General features: G+C 36.4%; 2 protein-coding genes across 3 annotated transcripts in view; one reads left to right on the forward strand and one right to left on the reverse strand.

The window, feature by feature from the left end:
- LOC136849923 (sphingosine-1-phosphate transporter SPNS2) overlaps positions 1 to 24,606 on the reverse strand; it is a 26,050-nt gene extending 1,444 nt beyond the window's left edge. The window contains exons 1-10 of the mRNA XM_067123440.1: positions 24,478 to 24,606; positions 5,993 to 6,201; positions 5,128 to 5,283; positions 4,306 to 4,416; positions 4,068 to 4,122; positions 3,214 to 3,321; positions 1,992 to 2,319; positions 1,592 to 1,785; positions 1,070 to 1,154; positions 179 to 376 (exon numbers count right to left, since the gene is read on the reverse strand). Coding sequence (XP_066979541.1) covers positions 179 to 376; positions 1,070 to 1,154; positions 1,592 to 1,785; positions 1,992 to 2,319; positions 3,214 to 3,321; positions 4,068 to 4,122; positions 4,306 to 4,416; positions 5,128 to 5,283; positions 5,993 to 6,195 — 1,438 coding nt within the window. The 5' untranslated portion in view covers positions 6,196 to 6,201; positions 24,478 to 24,606. The remainder of the gene's footprint in view (positions 1 to 178; positions 377 to 1,069; positions 1,155 to 1,591; positions 1,786 to 1,991; positions 2,320 to 3,213; positions 3,322 to 4,067; positions 4,123 to 4,305; positions 4,417 to 5,127; positions 5,284 to 5,992; positions 6,202 to 24,477) is intronic.
- Positions 1 to 25,550, forward strand: part of LOC136849927 (ketohexokinase-like) — a 324,411-nt gene that overhangs the window by 284,976 nt on the left and 13,885 nt on the right. The window lies entirely within an intron of this gene.

A 25,550-nucleotide genomic window follows, 5' to 3' on the forward strand; every position in this document is an offset into this window, starting at 1 on the left:
AAGCAAATGAACACCATAATATTCTTTGGAAACTTGAATTCCAAGTCAGTGGCCTCTGTGGGCAGGCGTGTTGCATATGAATCGGGGTTTATCTTCTGAATAACAACAATAAACAGACACAGTCTGGATACATAAGCAGAATGAGAAAGCATTCCCAAGACGAAAGCAGTAAACTTACTAGCTAGATACCCTCCAGGGTACATGATAAGCAGGGCGCTGCGGTAGTCGAGGGCGCGCGATATCGGATCCACCAGAACAGGGAGATTCCCCCCAATGTTGTTCATGACGAAGAGGAACACGGCTATGGCCGCCGACTGGACAGTTGCTGGGACGATCTCCAAAATCACGGCGAACAGGACGCCAAACCACATTTCAGCTGAAGGTAAACATCAGTAAGAGGTTCATTACCTCATTGCCCTAAATACAGGAGAGCACACTTTCTTTATTGTTTTTTTTTTTTGGGGGAGGGGGGGGGGTTATTTCCCATTACCTTCTGTTACTTCTTTCGAATGAACACCATGATATATTCTAATTTTAATTTAAACGGTAACAGACAGAAATGACTGGTATGACCCGTGCCATATAAAAGAGAAAGAAGCAGGGACTTAATTAAGCAACTGCTGGGAGCACTGTCTGAGTAAATTCTAGTAGAAAAAGAGAATGGAGTGCAAGGTCATGATTGCCAATATGGCGGATTGCGTTGATTTTATTACAACAAACAAGAAAATCATCTAACCTATGAGGAAACAACATTGTACACAAAGAAACCCTGTTAGTCAAGTAAATGCAAAGAGCACTATCTTAGAAAATACCGGTGGAAAAATGGAGGATGGAATGTATGATTATGATTGCTTGGGAAATAACGTTGTGTATAAAGCAACCCTGTTATTGATGTAAATTCAAAGAGCACTGTCTAAGCCAACACCAGTAGAAAAATGGGAGATAAAATGTTAGAAAAATGGGAGATAAAATGTAAGATTATGATTGCTGATATGACGTATCGCATTGATTATGTTAAAACAAACATGAGAGTCATCAGTATTACTGAAAACTATTCCCGGAGACTTACCAAACAAATAAGCCCCCAGTAAGCTGAAGAAGGCCCCTGGAGGAGGGAAATACAGAACTCCAGCAGCAAATGGCGTCGCCAGCAGCTGGTGGAAAAGTAAAACATGAATTTCATAAATGAACTGGCCGATTTTAGTTCGTCAAATGATTTCAGTAACATGTCTAAGATCGTCTAAAAGGTTTTCAAAAAGCAAAACAACTAAGACTGTACTAATTATTAGGTTTTAAGTGTTATAATAAACATAATGTGAAGTCCTAATGATTCAGTAAGACAGCAAAACACTGGCCATTCTGACAAACTTAAATAGATACTTCTCATAGACATCTTTATTTATTTTCAAAGCAAGTCATAAATAAACACTGTTCTAAAATTCCACAAGATATTCTCCAGCCTCATTTAATAACACATAAAGCTCATGGAACAACGTCACTAAAGTACCTAGATAACCCCACTCAACATAATGATCATCACCTAAGCAAGACAATAAAAATATACAAATGTATAGGAGTGTCCTCGACCTACCTGGCTCCCTGCGAGGACATACAACCTCGCTCGAAGACCAATCCTTTTGACGAGTCTGTCGGAGACGAAGCCTCCTACTGCCACTCCCAAGGACCCCCCAATGATGGAGCACCCGGTGACCCAGAGTCCAAGGTTAAAATCCGGGTAATAGGTAGAGAAGTAAAGCTGCGTGTTGTAGGCCCACGAAAACCCAGCTGTAAATGAGAAGTGTCTTTAGGTTTGGGTAGCAAGTTGAGAAAACCCAGTTGTAGATGAAAAGGGTCAATTGCAAACTCTGAACAGGAAAATTATTAACCCTACAACAAAGAAGCCAAACGATAAAAAGCAGAATAACAAGTCTAAACAGATCGTATAAGTCAACATCGACTCTGCAGTACAAAAAACGAACCAAACTACCCACCAGTGTGCCTTATGCCAGCAGCAACGGCAATGATGACCATAGGCAACATGAGAAGAGACTTCAGAACTTGCTTCAGGCCAGAGTCCCCACTCCACAGTCCCACGCGCGACCCGGTGCTGGTGGGCGACGCCAGATCGTTCAGGTCCTCCTCTGCTGGAGTGGTCCCCGTGCTGAGACATTCCTCCTTACACGCCTCAGGTTTCTCAGAGTGTTTTTCGATGTATTTGCTGTTCAGCTGGCTGTTGCGGAGGGGCTCCGGGACGAAGAGGAGGAGAATTGTAGCCAAGACTCCTAACAGGCCGGTCAGGATGTAAGACCATCTCCAACCCTGCAAAGGGAAGGAGGTTCCTTCTTGTACACTATCTGACACACAGTTCCTGTTGTAGGGTGACAGTCCACCAATGTGTGATCTTTGTGATAAACCCCCCACCCGACCCCATCGCTCTTACTGTGGAGCAAGTATTAACAGACTATAACTGGAACTGGAATATCAAATTTAGGCCAAAGGTCAACCGCTGCGACCTATGAGGTCACTCAGCGCTGAAATAAAAATTGAGAGTAAAGTACGTTTGAAAGGTGTAACAGTGGGAAAACCTGGCAGTTGCACTATGAAACAACTGTTAAGAGAGGGTGGAGAGTAAGATGGAAGAAAGAGAATAAAGATGGGGTACAGTGAAAAGAATGAAAGGGGTTGCAGCTAGGGGCCGAAGGGACGCTGTAAAGAAACTAAAGTAATGCCTACAGTGCACCACGTGCCTCCTACGGGGCCACATTAATGGACTGTCCCAAGTTTGTTGAGGAGAGAAGGTGGCGCCATATCTCAGGGATATAAAGTCAAATTTCAAAGATGATGATGTCAATAACGTAAAGAAATACATTTAAGATGCTGGATTGTTTCAAAATATTTAGTTGTAGCTAAATTAATTTGTTGTTTTCAAAATAGTATTTTATTTTTTAATTTTAATTTTCAATCGTCATTCCTCTATTTGACCAAGCATTTATATATCAATAAATCAATCTTTCTCGTACTAAAGTAACGTACAAAAAATCAGTCGATCTTTCTTGTACTTAACTAAGCAAAGTAAGGTCGTCTAAATTAGACATAAGTAACTAAAGTAACTGGTAGTGAATAATGAAATCGGAATGCTAAAGATCTATACAACAACCAGTGTAGAACCTTAGATTACTTAAGAATGTGGAAGTGATGTCTTTTGAAACTTACCAGTCCGGAAATATTAGCTTGCGTTATGAAGTTACCCACAGCATAGGATAATCCATACCCAAAGTAGATGCCCCAGTTGAAAATACCGAGGGCCATTGCGCGCTGAGACTGTAAAATAAATATTTATTTAATGATGTTGTGATTGGCTTATGTAGAGAGAGAGAGACTTCATATCTGCTTTAGTTTCTTATATAGAGGGAGAGATCGAGACTTTCTAACATCTAGTTTAGTGTCCTATATTATTCCCATTTTCTTTAAATCTGTCTGAGAACAAGAAAATTTAAGTTTAACAGAAACTATTGCATTTATCGGTCGTGATCTTTAATAACTTTTCTGCCACGTTAATAATTACAGAAACTATTTTTGCCTGCATTATAACTGAAGTAATGCAAGAGATCTTCATTCATAACGTACTATATCAGTTGATGAATATTTACAGTCAATTACAGTCTTGCTGCATGAACTCAATTTGAATGTTAGAACATCAACATAAATCAATATATATGAACTTATGGTTATAGGTTTTATATATATATATATATATATATATATATATATATATATATATATATATATATATATATATATATATATATATGAACGTATGGTTGCTGTACATTTTTAATAAGAAGAGTTCATATACTTGTAACCTTTACGAAATTTACACATTTTAAACTAAAATAAAAAAAATATTAAAAGAACGTCATCTGCTACAACAAGTAACAGAATTCAATGCAACTTTGAAGATAGCTCATCTTACAGTTCATAATCAAAATATACATAAAATAAGGACTCCGATCAAAGAACAATTTTCTTCTATAAGTATGAAATGAACAAGGCGAAGGTGAGTTTACCTCGGGAAACATGTCAGATATCATACTGCTACATACTGGCGAGAAGGCTGACTCTCTGAAAGAGAATTCAAACTGTCAGATATATATATATATATATATATATATATATATATATATATATATATATACATATACATTTATATACATATATATTTATTTGTATATCTATATATATAAACATATAGAATTAGAGCAATAGTAGTTCTACCTCAGTGTAGACATTGCCAAAAATACTTACCCTGCTCCCATTAACATTCTCAGTACGACCAGTTGCCAATATGACACAGCCGCTCCCATGAGCCCTGTGGACAACGTTAGCAAACCACAGCACACCGTGACTACAACTTTCCTGGAAAATGTAGAAGAAGAATTATAATATATCCTCGAAAATAACTTACGCCCAAGGGGAGTTATAGGCCTGTTTGATAAGGGAACCTGCCCACGGCTTAATTTTGTGGCTTTGCATTTGCACGTAAATAAAAAAAAAAAGCTATGGGTGTGTAAGCCTACATTTCATTTCCCATACGTTTTTACTTATTCATTCTCTCTCTCTCTCTCTCTCTCTCTCTCTCTCTCTCTCTCTCTCTCTCTCTCTCTCTCTCTCTCCACGAAAAAACCTTTTATGGAAAAAATCTCAACAGTTGATGGGTCAAAAGATTTCTCTATTTCTAGAACTTCCTTTGACTCTCTCTCTCTCTCTCTCTCTCTCTCTCTCTCTCTCTCTCTCTCTCTCTCTCTCTCTCTCTCTCTCTCTCTCTCCTAAAAAGCCTGTTAAAGAAAGATCTCAACTATTCTATTATTCTATTTATGGATCAAAAGATTTCTCTATTTCTAGAATTTCCTCTCTCTCTCTCTCTCTCTCTCTCTCTCTCTCTAAAAATGCCTGTTAAAGAAAGATCTCAACTGTTCTATTATTCTATTTAGAATCAAAAGATTTCTCTATTTCTAGAATTTCCTTTATAAATCTCTCTCTCTCTCTCTCTCTCTCTCTCTCTCTCTCTCTCTCTCTCTCTCTCTCTCTCTCTCTCTCTCTCTCTCTCTCTCGTTCATTAAGCCTTACCTATTCACTCTGTCAGCCAAGAACCCTATGAAGACCCCAGCGGTCGTGAACACAGCAACAAAAGCTGGCCCAGCCAGAACCTGGTAGTCGATCCCGAGGCCAGAATAATCCCAGACGCAGAGCTTCGTGAAGTCCTCTCCGTGGAAGGATTCACACCTGGACAGGTGAGCAAGAAGAAGAAGAAGAAGAAGAAGAAGAAGACGCATATATATTGAGATTTTATGAATGGAAATTTTATATGCTGTGGAAATCTTTATGCTGTTTAAATCGTACATATTCTCACAGGCTGACTTTATTATAATAATGATGTTAATAACTAATATTAATAATGACTGAAGAAGAGTCGATGATAATAATAATAATAATAATAATAATAATGAATAAAGCATAATCAGTAATAATAATAAAAATAATAATAATAATGACAAGCAAAATCAGTAGTAATACAAATAATAGTAATAATAATAATAATGATGATAATAATGATAATAACAAAATAATAATAATAATGACAGAAGGAGAATCAGTAATGATAATAATAACAATAATGACAGAAGCAGAATCAATAATAATAATAATAATAATAATGTGAGTAATAAAAATCCACAACTATATAGTAAATATATTACTGTATATTTACAATATAATTGTGGATTTTTATTACTCAGATTGTTTTTCCAGAAATTGTGAATCTATTAGCACTAATAATAATAATGACAGAAGCAGAATCAACAATAATATTAATAATAACGACGAGTAGAATCAACAACAATAATAACAATAATAATAACAAGACATTTAAACAACAACAATTTCTAAAACCAGGACACTCCCATGGGGAACGCCACTAAGCCCAGACACTCACCCGGTGACGTTCTTGATATCCTGGCAGTCCCTCGACTGCACCTTGACCTCGGGATTGGGCAGGCAGGCCTTGTCTCCGTAGTGGATCTCCTGCGCCATAGGGCGCGAGACGATCCCCAGCAGGAAGTGGCTCAGCTCCCCCACGACGTAGACGTAGGTCAGGACGCTTAGTCCCCCCCACATGATGACTTTGTAAGGTAGCATCTTGATCTGTGATGATAATAATAATGGTTAAGAAATCCACAATGGTGTAAGTGTAAATATATATTATTAATAATAAGCAGAATAATAATAATTTCATAATGATAATAATAAAATAATTTAATAATAGGAAGAACAATAATTTAAGGTAGCATAATTTCACCTGTGATGATAATAACAATAATAATAATAATAATAATAATAATAATTGGAAAACCAAAATAATAATAATAAAAATAATAATAATAAGGAAAAACAAGAATGGTAATAATACATGTAATTAATAAATACAATACGAAACCGAACAAGGGTGATGTTTATAATAACAGCGAATAATAGTAACCATAATAAACAGGAGGTGAAGAGGAATAAAAAAAAAAAAACAGAATAAGAAGCGTAATTCTCGTTGTTTCTCTATTATTCATTCTCGCTTTGCCAGCTTTATTCTCTCTTCGTATAAAGTTCACACACTTCTACGTTTCTTTCTGAAGAACGCTTGCAAATAAGGACTCAAAGAAGAAGAGGGGAAGGAGAAGAAGAAGAAGAAGGAGGAGGAGGAGAAGAAGAAGTAGAAAGAAGAAGAGGAGAAAGAAAAGAAGAAGAAGTAGGAGGAGAAAGAGAAATAGCAGGAGGAGGAGGGTGAGAAGAAGAAGAAGTAGAGGGAGGAGGAGAAAGAGAAGACGATGAAGGGGGAGGAGGAGGGTGAGATGAAGAAGGAGGGAGGAGGAGAAAGAGAAAGAGGAGAAGAAGAAAGAGAAAGGGGAGAAGAAGGGAGGAGGAGAAAGAGAAGAAGCAGGAGGAGGAGGGTGAGAAGAAGTAGAAGGAGGAGGAGAAAGAGAAGAAGAAGATGAAGGAGGAGGAGGGTGACATGAAGTAGAAGAAGAAGAAGAATATACTCATAAACGACCACAAGCAACGTCTCTTTCTCTCAGAACCGAATGGAATTCCCTCCGCCCGCCCCTCCCCCCAACCCAATTCCACGCGTTCGTTCGTAAACTTGGTGACGCCTTGGTCCATTCATGTCAGGCGATTTCACCGCGTAGCTGACCCGCGCAAGTGTGACGCGGTTCGCGGGACAGAACAACTGTTCCGGTTCCGCCTCAGGTGTTCCCTAGGCTGTTTTGGAAATGGCGGGTAATTTGGGCTGTGTGAGTTAAATTGGAACTGTGAGAATGTAGAGGCAGTTTTTGTTTTATATTATATATATATATATATATATATATATATATATATATATATATATATATATATATATATAGATATACTATAAATAAATATATATGTATATATACATTATAAATAAATAAATAAATAATTATAAATATATATATATATATATATATATATATATATATATATATAGATTTATTTATTTATATAAATATAAATATATAAATAAATAAATATATACATATTTATTTATTTATTGTAATATATATATATATATATATATATATATATATATATATATATATATATATATATATATATATATATATAGTATATATATAAATATATATATATATATATAATTGTACATATATATATACATACATACAAACAGTCAAACAAACAAAAGTTGATAAAAAGCATAAAAAGCAAATGAATAAAAACACATCTGCCGATTGTTCTGAACCACCTGTGAAATAACGGTAATATAAAAGTAATAAAAAACCAAACTTAAAAAAAAAAGGCAATAAACTCATATTAACCTGAAACTCCCCCACCCAACCCCCAACCCTCCGACTCATTTCCCAACCCACACCCCTCTTGACTTGTAAACAAATCAATGTAACTCTGACGTCGCGTCGCCGGCTTTCTATTGCTCTCTTGCATTCCTTCAGGAATCCAGAAGGGAAAATGCCTCATCAGTATTCAGGGAGTCCTTCGGCGGGAAGGGAGGGGGTTACCCCCTAAGTTTTGCTTACGCACTGTAAGTTCCATTCTGCGTAAATAACGTCTGTTTATGTGCTGTGTACTTTATAACTTTATAGCTCCAGAACGGCCGGACGGAATTCGATCAAATCAGATAGACATATCAATTAGGTGACCTTCTTAGGTTTGGTTAGATTAGATTAAATGGTTAACAGAATAGAATATAGGCCAAGCGTTGGGACCTATGAGGTCATTCGGCGCTGACAGGGAAATTGACAATGAGAAGGTTTGAAAGGTTAACAGGAGGAAAACTTCGCAGATGCAGTATGAAATAACTGTTAGAGAGGATTGAAAGTCAGATGGAAGAAAGAATATGCACGGAGGTACAGCAAAAAGGATTAAAAGAGGCTGTAGCTAGGGCCGAAGGAGGTGCACTGAGGGCATTATTCCCCCCCCCCCTACGGTGAGGGTTAAATGCTTAACTTCAGGGAGAAATCCGCTCAAAGTTGACAATCTGTTGCCATGGAAACCGTCGGAGTTCTTGGTCGATTTCTCTCAAAATTCAGTCTTTTCGGAAAGGTCTCCAGATGAATGTAGATGTCTGATTCCTTTAAACTTTGTTGTTTAGCTGTTTTTTTAAATAAATCACAGACAGATGCACAAGTTTCTTCAAATTCCCTTGAACTAACAAACAAAAAGCACATACAAAGAGTCAGTTAAAATAACGAAGTAGGTAAAGGTTGGTGTACCGCTTGCAGGAAGAGTCTGTTTGGTATTCTAGGTCATTTTACCTGTAGGTTAAATCTCTCTCTCTCTCTCTCTCTCTCTCTCTCTCTCTCTCTCTCCACAAAGAATATACACCCACATACTCATAAGCATCTATGTACATCTTCAAGAGTTCTCTCTCTCTCTCTCTCTCTCTCTCTCTCTCTCTCTCTCTCTCTCTCTCTCTCTCTCTCTCCTCAAAGAATATACAACCATGTATTCTTAAGCATCTGTGTACATCTTCAAGAGTTCTCTCTCTCTCTCCCCCCTCACAAAATATGAACAACCAAACATACATTTTATGTATGGCCCGCAATGGCAATAGTTTTTTTCTCTCTCTCTCTCTCTCTCTCTCTCTCTCTCTCTCTCTCTCTCTCTCTCTCTGTGTGTGTAATTCATTTCATTTATTCATTTTTTCTACCCCGTTCTTTCTGTTTTCACTTCAGAACCAGAAATCTCGAACTTTCACAGCATGACTTACCAAGAGAGACAAGAAAGTGCCAGTCCGCTTTGTTCCCTGCCAAGCATAACGCGTTCACCTAAGGCGCCTGAGCGCGCTCTCTCTCTCTCTCTCTTTCTGTCTTTCTCTCTCTCTCTCTGTCTTATGCACACACACAAAATGAACAACTAAACATTAATTTCATGTATGGCTTGCAGTGGCCAAGAGCTCTCTCTCTCTCTCTCTCTCTCTCTCTCTCTCTCTCTCTCTCTCTCTCTCTCTCTCTCTCTCTCTCTCTCCCACACAAAATGAACAACCAAACATCCATTTCATGTATGGCTTGCTGTGGCAAGAGCTCTCTCTCTCTCTCTCTCTCTCTCTCTCTCTCTCTCTCTCTCTCTCTCTCTCTCTCTCTCTCTCAAAAATGAACAACCAAACATCCATTTCATGTATGGCTTGCTGTGGCAAGAGCTCTCTCTCTCTCTCTCTCTCTCTCTCTCTCTCTCTCTCTCTCTCTCTCTCACACATACACACACACACACACACACGCAGTCACATAAAAAGCTTTTCCGAGACAAAATGAAGTGAAATATCACCCAAAGTGTTGACTGATGTAGGTTGAAATCAGCCTTATCAAGCACAGGCACTTGTCGTGAAAGTGTTAAGGTGTTCAAGGGAATGAGATGGCTGGTGTGGACCTCTGGATGCTGCCGCTGCTGCTTCTTGATCGTGAGAAAAGATTGGCGTAGCTTCTCGCATTTTGTGAAAACTGGCGTGGGAATAAAGATGGCGTCATGATGACGTATGAAGACTTATTAAAAGGAAAGCTGGGAACTTTCTCACACTAAACGCCTTTAACGAGTCTCTCTCTCTCTCTCTCTCTCTCTCTCTCTCTCTCTCTCTCTCTCTCTCTCTCTCCGAGCCATGGGAGAAGCTTTCAGATCAAGTTTTGAATTGACCAGCAAAAAATAAAGCATTTTTTAATACTAACTTCAAGTATACGAGTCAAGTTAAACCACGCTGGGTCTGGTCATTACCTGGATGGGTTATCTGTGTAAACTGTCAGACGCAGAAGACCCATAAGTCCTTTGGACATCCATGGAGCTGGCAACCTCATCCATTCTCGTGGTCCAGCGGTTACCATTGGTCAGAGAAAATTCTCTCAAATAACCACATCTTAATCTCTGGACAGACAGAGATAAGACGACTGGTATAATAATAGTTATCTTTCGACACTCTTGATAAGAAGAGGTGAACTGTGACATAATTAACACCCATTACACCTGCAGTTTACCTGGCAAACCCTCTTAATTAAGCTGTTTTAGATGTATGCTGAAAAAACTCTTTGATAATGATGATACATATGGATGTATACTAACAATTAATATACATTCAGTACTCAGCAAGTTCTGTGCTTACGTGACTTGTAGCATTCACTCACCCTGAGAGAGAGTAGCAGCGAGGGAAATGAGAAGCTGCGTTGGACAAACAAACTTCAAAAACATCAATAAATTTAATTACATCCACCTGCTGTGTCAATCGAAAGCCTTGACCGCCACGTAACCTTTACGTTCCCCGACGACGTGGGGATCGAGGTGGTGGCTTCAGTCTGCCATTTTAAGCCCAAACAGACATTTCGATGGCTTTTCTAGACTTTAAAAGTCTTCTGAAGACTTTATAAGACTAAAATTTTTTATGAAGTCTTAAAAAGTCCTCTAACTTTAATAAAAGATTTTAAGAGACTTGTAAAGACTTTAAAAGTCTTCTAAAGACTTTATAAGACTTTAATGTTTTTTATGAAGACTTAAAAAGATTTCTAAATTTTAAAGACTTTTCAAGACGTTAAAATTCTTCTAAAGACTTTATAAGACTTTAAAAATTTATGAAGACTTAAAAAGACTTCTAACTTTAAAAGATTTTAAGAGACTTGTGAAGACTTTAAAAGTCTTCTAAAGACTTTATAAGACTTTAAGAGGCTTGTAAAGACTTTAAAAGTCTTCTAAAGACTTTATAAGACTTTGATATTTTTATGAAGTCTTAAAAAGACTTCTAAATTTAGAAGACTTTAAGAGACTTGTAAAGACCTTAAAAGTCTTTAAACACTTTGAAAAGTATTTAAAAGATTGTAAACTTTAAGAGACTTCTAATAATTTTAAAATTTCTTAAGATTTTAACAGACTTTAAAAGACGTCTAAAGACTTCAAAATATTTTAAAAGACTCCTAAAGACTTTAAAAGACTTCTAAAGACTTTAAACAACTTTAAAAAGCTACTAAACATAAAAGACTTCTATATACTTTAAACGACCTTAAAAGACTGCTGAAGGCTTTAAAGGACTTCTAAAGACTTTAAAGGACTTTCAAAGACTTAAAAAGACTTGAACATACTTCACAACACTTTAACATACTAAAGACTTTAACAGACTTCTAAAGACTTTAAAGGACTTCTAAAGACTTTAACATACTTCACAAGACTTCTACAGACTTTAAAAGACCTCTAGAGACTTTACAAGTCTTTAAAGACTTTAAATCAGAGGCAGTATGCGAGCAACATCAAACACAGTGCTTGCAGACTTTGCAAATGCTTTCGCAAGCAAACCAAACTTGATAACGAATCGGTGTCTCGAAGGCTCCGAGACTCAACTTCTCGACTAAGCAGTCGCGTTAACTTTCGAATTGCTTAGATGATAACACTTAAGCATTCGTAGTAGTAGTAAGAGTGGGAATGGAGTGAGCACTGTTATGGGAGTGAGGCTGCTAGCCTCATGCCCTTGTAGGTGGTCACAAGTCCAAGTACTAGTCAGATTCATTATATATACTGTATATATATATGTGTGTGTGTGTGTACAGAGAGAGAGAGAGAGAGAAAGTATATTTAAACAGCCTAAAAAAAGTGAAATGGTATTTTTTTATATAGATTCGAAAGTGAATTTTTGTGCATTGAAGAGTGTTCGAGAGAGAGAGAGAGAGAGAGAGAGAGAGAGAAAGTAGAGGAAACGTAGTAGCGAGAGAGAGATTACCTGAAAATTATCCTAAAATTCCCATACGTTTATCACTGTTGTTTATTGAGAAGTGTATTTCGCAAGCTTCCTTTCTCTCTCTCTCTCTCTCTCTCTCTCTCTCTCTCTCTCTCTCTCTCTCTCTCTCTCTCTCTCTCTCTCATTCTTTCGGGCAATCTTACATGCACAAAATTTCACTTTCGAATCTATACAAAAAATACAGTTTCACTCTTTTTTTGGGCTGTTTTATCATATTCTCTCTCTCTCTCTCTCTCTCTCTCTCTCTCTCTCTCTCTCTCTCTCTCTCTCTCTCAGACATACATACAAACTCATTTAACATGACGTTTGTTCATTTAGATGAATCTAACTTAAAGTTGGAGTTATACATACCTATATATTTATATATATATATATATATATATATATATATATATATATATATATATATATATATATATATATATATATATATTTATATATATATATATATGTATATATATATATATACATATAATATCTTTATCTAAAAAGGATAAATTATTAAACATTCTGCTTAACATTACAATATTACCATTACATTCACTTATTTAACTGTTTATTTTAATGCTTTTAAGCTATGAAGAACTGGCATCCTAAAATCTTTTTTTTTAATAGAATCAGCACTTTTATTTCCGAGTAAGTTGTACAGATGATGCACTTTACGCTAGAGTCCTCGCACATTATCAGCACCTCACGTTCTCGTCATTTGTAGCAACTTAGCACTTTAAGCTCGTAATATTTGCAAAGACTTTGCACTTGAACAGAGTTAACACTACAACTTCAAATATTTGGGACATATCAATCACCATAAGTCTTAAAATCTCGTAAACACATAGCACTTTATTCAGTATTACTTCCACAGAATATTAGCACTTTAAATTCAAAGAAGCAGAGGACACTTAGCACTTTATTAAGCATTACTTCCACAGAAAAAGAGCACTTTCAGTTCCAAGAAGCAGAAGACACTTAGCACTTATAGTCAGCATTACTTCCACAGAAAAAAAAGAGCACTTTCAATTCAAAGAAGCAGAAGACACTTAGCACTTATAGTCAGTATTACTTCCACAAAACACGAGCACTTGAAATCCCATGTATCAGCAGACACTTAGCACTTTTGAGTTGCTTTATTTGCAAGAAATGTACAAAGTGACATACAGTATAAAAGCAGTAGGAAGAGAAACTGGTGGTCGATTATGCAATTCTGGTTTCAGGAGAGAGAGAGAGAAACAAACTAGGCTACGTAGTCATGATCAAGGTGTGCTGAAGGTCAACTTGAATGCGAGATTGGAGAGGGAGCAACATTTTCCAGACAGACATACAGACGGGGAGGAGAGAGAGAGAGAGAGAGAGAGAGAGAGAGAGAGAGAGAGAGAGAGAGAGAGAGAGAGAGAGAGATTACCTCAACAACAGTTTTAAATGACATGCGGAATCGACTAGCAAATTCATGCAACAGAATTCCATCGTTTGAGAGAGAGAGAAAGAGAGAGAGATTACCGCATCAACAGTTTTAAACGACATGAGGAATCGGTTAGAAAATTTATTCAATAGAATTCCATCTTTTGATAGAGAGAGAGAGAGAGAGGCTTTACAGCATCAACAGTTTTAAACGACATGCGGAATCGGTTAGCAAATTTATGCAACAGAATTCCATCTTTTGATAGAGAGAGAGATTACAGCATCAACAGTTTTAAACGACATGCGGAATCGGTTAGCAAATGTATGCAACAGAATTCCGTCTTCTGATAGAGAGAGAGAGAGAGAGATTACAGCATCAACAGTTTTAAACGACATGCAGAGTCGGCTAGCAAATTTATGCAACAGAATTCCATCGTTTGATAAAGAGAGAGACTACATCCTTCCCGTATCCTTCACACGCAGTAGAAGGAGTCCTTAACCCGTGACCTTGAAAGGAGTTTTCCCCGCCTTCCCCAGAGTTATACAACAAGATTTGCATTCCCATAGATCCTGTAGGGGTACTCTTGCGTCTTGACTTGAAGTGTCTGGTTTAAATCGAGTTTGGGAACAAACGAGCATTTCCAGATTAAAAGGGACACTGATTCCAACAAAAACAAATAAATATATATAAAAAATAAATCAATCAATATAATATGCGAGTGAAAACAAATAAAAACAAATAGAAATGAAACCCTTTCTGTAGAAGTACATTCGTATGATCATTCATATTAAAAAAGAAGAATTGAAAGCATAATATAAAATAAACTTATTTGGAATGGAGTCTAAATTTTAGGACCAGAGGCCAAGCGCTGGGACATATGAGGTCATTCAGCGCTGAAATGGAAATTAAAAGTATAAAGGTTTGAAAGGTGTAACAGGAAGACAATCTTTTGCACTTGCACTGTGGAACAGTTGTTAGGAGAGGGTGGAAAGAGAATATGAACTGAGGTACAGTAAAAGTAACGAAAGCGGTTGCAGCTAGTGGCCGAAGGGGCGCTGCAAAGATCCTTAAGTAATGCCAACAGTGCACCACGTGAGTTGCACTACTGGGGATAAACTTGCTTGATAAAATATAAAAACAAATAAGTTTGCTAGAATTAGATCTTCTTAGGAATCAGCTGTGTAACGTATTTCTTAATCTTACAACATATACGAGTATACTGTACGTGTTGTACACTTGCCCAACAAACCTGTTTTGTGAATGAATACTTATTACAGGAACAACTTAGAAAATAAAAAAAAAAAAAGTCAGGCTAAATCTTGATTCCTTATCTCACTTCTGAGTAAAAAAATACACTTTCCTGTTCTAATAAAAACTTGGAGCCACGCTATGATTTCCATCATCATTGTAGGGAAAATAGGTTTTGTTTACATAGCAAACTAAACTCCAAGGTATATTTTCTTGGTTCATTAAGTGAAAAACAGTTTTTTCTTCTTCACTCAATTTTATAAAACCCCAAGACGAAGAAAAGAGAATATATTTATGAGTTGAACTTCTTGAAGTCGAGTGAAAAGAACGGTGCCCACAAACGAAAAATTCTTTGACAATTGCAAAGTAATTTTTAAAAGTACTAACTACAAAATATTCTCACAAAACCATTGCAGCTGAGAAGATATACATTGTATCTAAAATACAGGTGCCCAACAACGTCCAAATAAAGAAATAAAGAATTGTACCAAATTAAGCCACTTGGAAATGCACGGAAACGAACGGTGCCTATAAACACACATTGTTTGCTGACCGTTCCGTTTCATACAGAACCGAAAATATCCCGCCAATGCCATCACTGGTATATGCGCCACCACGACCGGTCTGCTCCGTAAACAATCGCAGATCCACTCGTTGAATGCCAGGCCTCAATGCGACCCGTTACCCGCGTGCACCAGACTCCGTAGCATCTTCAGATCATGAAGGCCACATCTTATTCACCTCCTGCAGGTCTCCTGGCGTAGGAGAGAGCATACGTGCCAAGGCTGGCTTGCCCCAAGGTGGGTTTCCCGTTTACCCAGGTGGCTAATTTGTGATACAGCTTCAGTTGTCTCTTAGGTACTTGAGGTACTAGTCTATGAATTTTTCCAAGTTATAGCTTGAATATTCCGAGGCTTACTTAAATTTTCATTTATTTATTAATTTGTTAATTTACCTGTGTTTTTTTTCTGATAGCAGATCTCGTCTTTCTGTACAGTATATTCCGTTACCTTGTGTTACTTCTTTCGAATGAACGCCATAATATTCTTTGGACGCTTGAATTTCAAGTCTGTAATGGCCCCTTTGGTGGGTTTGTTCAGCATGAATAGGGTTCATCTTCTGAATAATAATAATAATAATATAATAATAATAATAATAATAATAATAATAATAATAGACTTTGGAATTTGTTATTAGAGGGTGAGTGAATACAAAAAGTTATACTGTTTCTTGCGAGTCGATCTCAGAGCAATTCAAGCTATAACTTGGAAAAAATCACAGAGTGGGAGCTCATGTCTAAGAGACGAGCGTAAATAACGTACATTAATAAGGCACGCTTTTCGGTAAGAGTAAATAGCGTAAATAACGCAAGAATTTGAGCGTTGAATAACTGTTGCATTAGTAAGGCAAGAGTAGATTGCGTAAATAACGCAAGAATTTGATTGTTGAATAACTGTTACATTAATAAGGCAAGAGTAAATTGCTGGAAAACACAAGAATTTGAGTGAAGAATAACTGTTACCTTAGTAAGGCAAGAGTAAATTGCGTAAATAACGCAAGAATTTGAGTGATGAATAACTGTTCAACAGACATTGTCACATTAATAGCGCGCTCCTTTCCTTTAGAGTAAATTTAAATAACGCAAAAGATTTATTCAGTTTTAGTAGAGTCTGTCATCTTAAGAACACAAGTCTGCCCTGTGTTCTCGCTGGTCAGTGTGACCCACTGCCACTCTATAAACTTTAGGACAAAGGCCAAGCCTTGGGACCTATGAGGTCATTCATCGCTGAAAGGAAAATTGAGAGTAAGAGGTTTGAAAGGTGTAACAGGAGGAAAACCTCAAAGCATTTGCACTATGAAACAATTGTTGAAAGAGGATGGAAGGTAAGATGAAAGACAGAATATGAACGGAGGTGCAGTAAAAGGAATGAAAGGGGTTGCAGCTAGGGACTGAAGGGACGCTGCAAAGAACCTTAAGTAATGCCTACAGTGCACCATGTGGGGTGCACTGACAGTATTACCTCCCAGCGGGGAAAGGTCTGTCCATAGCTTCAGCAATGGGGCTACAGGGTTTATATGCCAATAGCGTTTGGCATTCACTGGCGGTCATCTCTCCGAACACCGACCAGACCCAACGTTAATCAGAAAATGACATAAAAAATTATGCGTGGATTTTTACGAAAATTTCACTGAAAATGGACCTCGTTAATGGCAACATTTTGGGAGAGATAGGAAAGCAATCTTCAGGCCGAAGGAACAGCCTTTCTTGAGGTTAGAACCCCCACCCTTGGCGGAGGTTTGCCCCTTCCTAACGCTCTCATTATCATAAAACCATCGCGTCGCCCATTCCATCGGCCTCTGCTAAAGAAAAATAGGCATTGTACTAAACCTACAAAAAAAAAAAAAAAAAGATAAAGATCTCCAGACATCACAAATCACTTTCCCGTGAAAGGGACCTTAACGTACTTTGACGTACCACGTGATTGCTTCATGCAGATAAATCAGGCGCACGTGCGCGCGCGCACGCAGAGTAAGAATGACTGCCCCAACAATCATGGCGAATCTGAGCCAGACATCCAGTAATTGAATGTGGTAACACGGCCGCTTGTACTTTTTAAATCTATTTTCGTATCTCAGATTTTTTATTTCTTCTCTGATTTTCAGTGTGTTTCTACACACACACACACACACACACACACACACACACACACACATATATATATATATATATATATATATATATATATATATATATATATATATATATATATATATATATATATAAACGTATATATATATATATATATATATATATATATATATATATATATAGAGAGAGAGAGAGAGAGAGAGAGAGAGAGAGAGAGAGAGAGAGAGAGAGAGAGAGAGAGAGATTTTACTCCTTCAGAAGATAAAAGAAAACAAAAGCAGTCACTTTCGTCCATTTAAAGGAAAAAACAAAAGTTTATGCTCATTTAAAAAAGAGAATAAATATTAGTTTACATTTTGAAAAGAACCCATGATCAAGGTGATATTCTGGTTTCTATAATTTTCATTACCCATTTAAAGCACCTTTAAATGATATGCCCACAAGTTTTTTTCTGCCATTTGAATAGACACCACCCTTTAAAAAAATTTTTTTCGACCATAAAAGAAAAGCTTCTTGGCCTTTTAAAGGGCAAGAAAGTATTTTTCGACCATTTACAAGTAAAACTTTCGCCCCTTTAAAGGGAAATAAAATACTTTTCGAACGTTCAGAAATAAATCCCGCCCCTTGAAAGGGAAGCAAAATATTTTTCGACCATTCAAAAGTAAAACTCGGCCATTTAAAGGGAAACAAAATACTTTTCGACCATTCAAAATAAAATTCTTGGCTCTTTAAAAGGAAGCAAAAATTTTTCGACCATTTAAAAGCAAAACTTTGGCCCTTTAAGGGAAGAAAAATATTTTTCGACCATTAAAAGCAAAACTTCGGACCTTTAAAGGGAAGCAAAATATTTTTCGACCATTCAGAAATAAAATTCTGGGCGTTTTAAAGGGAAACAATATTGTTCGAACCCTTAAAACAAGACTCTCAGTCCTCTAAAGGAAAGCACCACCCTTTGCCAAAAAAAAAAATTAGTAATTTCAAAAGAAAAATCAAGTTTCAAATTCGCTAAAACAAAAAAAAAAAAACATTCACTCTTCAGAACTGAACAAAACAGTACCTAAAACTCCTTCAAAAGAAAATTCGCATTAAAATCATAAAAACCAAAACCCGTTACTTGGGGACTGGTCTTCCTCGCACCTATTCTAAAGAAGACGATATGGCCACGATTTTCCACCACGAAAATCCTTCATCCCTGATCCCTTTGCCTTCGAGACATAAATAACCAGTTTTTGTCACGACAATTTACGTGCCAGCCTTTTGTAATCTCTGCGTGCGTGTTTGTGGATTCTCGCTTTGATCTCATGACCTACTTCAAGTGATTGTGGACGTCATGCGATTTTGTTGAGTAATTTACGTTTGGGTGCTCATTTGATCTTGTAATTGACTTCCAGTGTTTACAGGTAATAGTTTGATCAGTCTAGGGATTTTTGAATAGCTTGTGGATGCTCATTTGATCTTGCAACTGACTTCCATTGTTTATGGATGCTCGTTTGATCTGTCTAGGGACTTTTGAATAGCTTATGGATGCTCATTTGATCTTGCAACTGACTCCCATTGTTTATAGATGCTCGTTTGATCTGTCGAGGGATTTTTAAATAGCTTGCGGACGCTCACTTGATCTTGCAACTTTCATTGTATATAGATGCTTCGTTTGATCTGTTTAAAGATTTTTAAATTTGATGCTCACTATCTTGCAAGACTTCACTTTTATAGAGGTTTATAGAATTTGATAGACTTTTATATGGTTTGTGAATGGTAGTTTGATATATTTATGGACTTTTAGATAGCCTGGGATGCTCATATGATCTGTTCTGGGAATTTTAAATAGTTTTGGATGCTCATTTGACCTGACTTATTGACTTTTAAATGACTTGTGGATGCTGGCTTGATTGTGTGGGGAATTTCATTGATTGTGAGTGCCTGTCTGACCTGTTTAGTGAGTTTAAGTACCTTTGAGTGCTTAAAAGATACTGTAAGAAAAGCTAAGTGATTACATTTTAATTCTTGCTTATTAAGGGTCTTCAAAAGTCATATTTTACCTACGTCAATTCATTACCCTTTTTATTGGTTTTCTGAAAAGAAAACTATTGTGCCGGCTTTGTCTGAACGTCGGCACTTTTTTTTGTCCACTCTCAGATCTTAAAAACTACTGAGGCTAGAGGGCCACAAATTGGTATGTTAATCATCCACCCTCTAATCATCAAGCATAACAAACTGCAGCCCTCTGGCCTCAGTAGTTTTTATTTTATTTAAGGTTAAAGTTAGCCATAATCGTGCGCCTGGCAACAGTATAGGACACGCCACCACTGGGCCGTAGCTCACAAAGCATTATACAGAGACCACCGAAAGATAGATCTGTTTTCGGCGGCCTTGATTATAAGCTGTACAGAAAACTCGATCGCGCCGAAGAAACTTCAGCGCATTTTTTACTTATTTAGATGATAAACAATTTGTACTAAATTACTGGCAGCATTTTTACCAAGGCTTCAACTATTCAAGGCGGCCCGTAATTAATTGTACTCGGTCATGAAAGGAAATAAGAGGCCTGGTATGGCGCTCTGGACTCGGACAGCCAGCCGAGACGAACAACACGTTTCACGGTCTAGGTATAAGCTTGTTATCTGAACTCCTTTATTTGCTATTTCCTGTGTTTTCGGTTCTTAGAACATGGGTAGAGGGCTGTGTTTTGTCACTAAATTTATTATTATTATTATTATTATTATTACACATATTATATTATTATATTATTATATATATATATATGTATATATATATATATATATATATATATATATATATATATATATATATACATGTATATGTATATAATATATTTATATACATATATATATATATATATATATATGTGTGTGTTTATTTATATACATATATATGTGTGTAAGTATAACTGAATCACGAAAATATGGAACATGATGAATATATAAACAAAGACAAAATCCACGAAAGAAAGAGAAACAATGGAGTGCTGAAGGCCTTTCGACTTGTAGTCCTTTACTTATTATATAGACATAATATATATATATATATGTATGTATATATACATTTATTTACATAATATATATCTGTCATATGACCAAACGTTCATACCTAATGTGTATAATTTGGTAAACTGCATTTAGCCACTTAATATGCATTATGTACGTCACAGATTAAACGAGATAATGTATTCCAGTTCGCACATACACGCGTGTAATCATAATAGGAACGATAATCATATGCTAAATAAGAAGAAACAAAAAAAGATAAGAAAAATTATACTTTGTTATTTTTTCTGCTTCTTTTCAATAACTGTCGAAGAAAACACAACCACATGCCTCTCTCTCTCTCTCTCTCTCTCTCTCTCTCTAAGATGCTCCCTCCATCCAAGACTGGAAGATGCAAAATATACTCTGAAGATGTTAACTCCAAACAAACAAATACACTGAGGGACACAAACACACATTAATAAAAAGATTGCATGATGTTACTCCAAACAAACAAATACATAGACACAAACACACATTAATAAAAGATTGAATGCATATCATTATATATATATATATATATATATATATATATATATATATATATATATATATATATATATATATATATATATATATATATATATATATATATATATATATATAATTAAGCTTAGAACAGAAGTGAAGACATTCATGCAATCCGTTAATGACTGCAAAGCACGAAAGCAGTTCGCAGTTCACCTGGTATTACGTTAATTCCCAGCCAGTGTCGACAAGTGAGAACGACGTACACTTCAGCACTTGCGCAGACATAACAATTCTGGCGAGTCTAGTTTGAGTTAGCCGTCTGCAGCTGATCTGAACTGATTGGTTGCTGACACAGTGTTGATTGGTTGCTGACACAATGCTGATTGGTTGCTGTCACATTATAGATTAGTTGCTGTCACAGTGTAGGTTGGTTGCTGACACAATATAGGTTGGTTGCAGACACAGTATTCATTTGTTATGGGAACAGTATCGACTGGTTGCTGTCACAGTATAGATTGGTTGTTGACACAATATTAATAGGTTGCTGACACAATGTTGATTGGTTGCTGACACGAGAGTGATTGGTCGCTGACACAATATTGATTGGATGCTGCCACAGTATTAATTGGTTACAGACCCAATACTGATTGGTTGCTGACATAATATTGATTGGTTGCTGACACACTATTGATTGGACACAATATTGATTGACTTTTGACACAATATTGATTGGTTGATGACACAATATTGATTGGTTGCTGATACAATTTTGTGAGATCATTTAAGTGCATACAGATGGAATAATCTGGTTGTTTATGTGTGAAATAATTTGACTGTATGTGGCATGAATTATTAGTTTGGAAGTGAGATCATTTGATATTTGAAGGCGAGATCATTTGGTATTTTGGAAGCGAGATCATTCCATATTTTGGAGGTGAGATCATTCCATATTTTGGAGGCGATATGATCTGATATTTTGGAGGAAAGATCATTCCATTTTGGAGGTGAGAGCATTCCATTCTTTGGAAGTGAGATAATTTGATATTTTGGCGGTGAGATCATCTAATATTTTGGAGGCGATATCATTTGATATTTTGGATGCGAGATCATTTAATATTTTGGAGGCGAAATCATTTGATATTATGGAGGCGGCATCATTTGATATTTTGATAGCAAGATCACTTGACATTTTTTAAAGCAAGATCATTTAATGTTTTGGAGGCGAGATCATTCCATATTTTGGAGGCGAGATCATTCGACACTGGGGATATATCATTTGATATTTTGGAGGTGTGATCATTTCTTTTTTTTTGGGGGGGGAGGGATTCGAGATCATTTGATATTGTGGAGGCGACATCATTTGATATTTTGATAGCAAGATCATTTGACATTTTTTTAAAGCAAGATCATTTAATTTTTTGGAGGCGAGATCATTCCATATTTTGGAGGTGAGATCATTTGATATTTTGGAGGCGAGATCATTTGACACTGGGAGGTAGATCATTTGATATTGTGGGGGGTAGATCATTTGATATTGTGGGGTAGATCATTTGATATTTTGGAGGCAAGATAATTTCATATTTTTTGGAGTCGAGATCATTTGATATTGAGGAGGCGAGATCACCATTTGGAGGAGAGCTCATCTGATTATATTAGATAAAACCGTCCGTTGTCTTCTTCGGCGGCACCCTCACCATCACTAGTATTACTGAGGATTGTTCGTAACATGTGGTACAACTCCTCACACCTGTAATTAGGGTGCGAAAAGCAGGTGTGCAGTGCAAGAATCGATTAGCCTTCGACAAGATTCACCCCTCCTAAAGCGTTAGAAATTCATTCGTTTTACATCGTGTATTAATTTTTTTTTAAACCTGTTATAACTTAACCTAAATTAGCTACAGTGTGTCTGAAATGATTTGGAACCATCGAGATTTGTTGCTTGCTATAGAAGCGTTTACCATGCTTTGCATGGAATACTGTAAGCAGTGCTGAAGCCTATTATTATTATTATTATTATTATTATTATTATTATATTAAAACAATGCTAAACTAAGTCACTGATATAGAAACATGGGAAGTTTTTTTTATAAAAAAAATGCTTTTTTATCACATGAGTTTCCTTCAGTACATGTTGTTGGTTGGTTACGAGGCGTGATGTAGCCCTCTGGACTCCGAACACCCAACAGGGACGTCCTTCTAACCCCTTAACCTAAAGCAAATAATCCTTTTCCGAGAAGGCCGCTCTTGGGTAATCTCGCCTTCCCGAGACTAACCATCTTCTCTGACCGGTTCTCCTTTTCTTATTTCTAATTACATCTAGGCAACGTGGCCAATCTCTCTCTCTCTCTCTCTCTCTCTCTCTCTCTCTCTCTCTCTCTCTCTATGTATATATATATATATATATATATATATATATATATATATATATATATATATATATATATATATGTGTGTGTGTGTGTGTGTGTGTGTGTGTATGGGAGTGTGCCACATTCCTTAGTCTGAGAGAGAGAGAGAGAGAGAGAGAGAGAGAGAGAGAGAGAGAGAGAGAGAGATCAATATCTTGCTATGAAACCCGTGGCCGGCTCAATCTCCCGAAAAATCAAGGAGCCAAAAGTCATTTCTCTTCTCGTCAAAGGCGGAACAGATTTCTGTTGCAGCTCCTTCTACCAATGCCACTACTGCTACCACTATCACTTTTGTTAATGTTATTGTTATTTTATTTTACTATTACTACTGATGATATATTAATATTATGAGTTACTAATCTCTTGTTACTTCGTTCGGTATCACCTTCACAGCAGTTATCAATCACAGTTAATAGTGTACTATATTATTATTATTATTATTATTATTATTATTATTATTATTATTATTATTATTATTATTATTATTGTTGATGTTGTTTGTTGTTGTTGTTGTGCTGTTGTTACTCCAACAACAACTGCAACAGGTCATCACGGAAGCGAGTGTCAATGTCCCATTGATTCGGGAACCGCAAGAATGCAGACAATGGTTTGTCGTATAAGAGAAACGCCGCATCAATATTACTCTCAAGACAAATCACGACACAGAATAAGAAACATTGCAATCTTATCACATATACGTGTTAATATATATATATATATATATATATATATATATATATATGTGTGTGTGTGTGTGTGTGTGTGTGTGTGTGCATCACCTCCCCTGTATTTCATATTTTAACATTTAAATTTTAACAGCAATAGAAGCGACTGGCACCTGCCGCTCACAAGACTATGTACGTTGGTGACTTCCGCCGGTACCATAAAACTGCAAAATAAAATAAATATTTAAGAAAATATGTGATTTACCATCCAGGCAATCAATATCTTACCTGTGATAAATCACTTCAGCGACAGATGAAGATTTTCACAGCTTGAAAATCACTTTTTAAGTCAACGGTGACCATTAATCACAGTGATGACGTCGTGTGCACACACTTTAACAAAGTCTCTTTCACACTGACTGTGCATTTGACTTGACCCACGTGTTATACTGTGTGTCGTCTGCTGCTGCCTCCTCCTCCGCCCGGCAGTGCCAGCCATAGCCTGCTTTTCGTCATCGTGCAAATTATCGTACGGTTATGCAAGATCCGTTATCAGCAACCTTAAATAGATTAGATAGCGATTAGATATTCAGTATTAGTTGTCAACATTAACGAATAAAAATATATACGTAATATGGAATTATACATTTGGTTATTTCTCTTCACAACCCCGTAATGATGATGGGGGGGATTCTGTAACTCATACGTTTGGCAGGCCCGTGTGTTGCAACGCTTTCTATTAGATGGATGAAAGTGAAATCGTGCTTTCAAAGATAGACAGACAGACATTATAGGCTTACAGACAGACAAACAGAGAAATTGGTTGATTGACAGCGTCGTGTAGACTGGCGATGCAACGGTACTGGTTGTGGAAGCCAAACCATAATCTGCCCAAAAACACGAGTTTATATATATATATATATATATATATATATATATATATATATATATATATATATATATATATATATATATATATATATATATATATAGTTTAATGATAAATAATATTGCCAAGACCAGGAAGAACATTCTTTATTGTACGAGCTTTCGAGGTATAAAGCCTCATCATCAGGCTGAAAAAACCGACAAGGATGAGAATCAATAAAATTACAATAAAATGAATTGTCATAATAAATCTTCAGCAAAAATTCTAACGAAATATATAAAATGGACAAGTAAATACAAACTAAAAGGGTGAGACGTAAAATAACGAAAAATTAAAAACACAAACATAAAAATATGAAAATAAAACTAAGGTGAAATGTAAACAAACTACCACTCACAAAGTAAAATATTTAACGACCTAATTGAGTACCTACTATGAAATTACACGATAGCTAGTTGAATACCAGACGAGT

This window comes from Macrobrachium rosenbergii, chromosome 21 (assembly GCF_040412425.1).
Source record: "Macrobrachium rosenbergii isolate ZJJX-2024 chromosome 21, ASM4041242v1, whole genome shotgun sequence".
NCBI classification, from domain to species: domain Eukaryota; kingdom Metazoa; phylum Arthropoda; class Malacostraca; order Decapoda; family Palaemonidae; genus Macrobrachium; species Macrobrachium rosenbergii.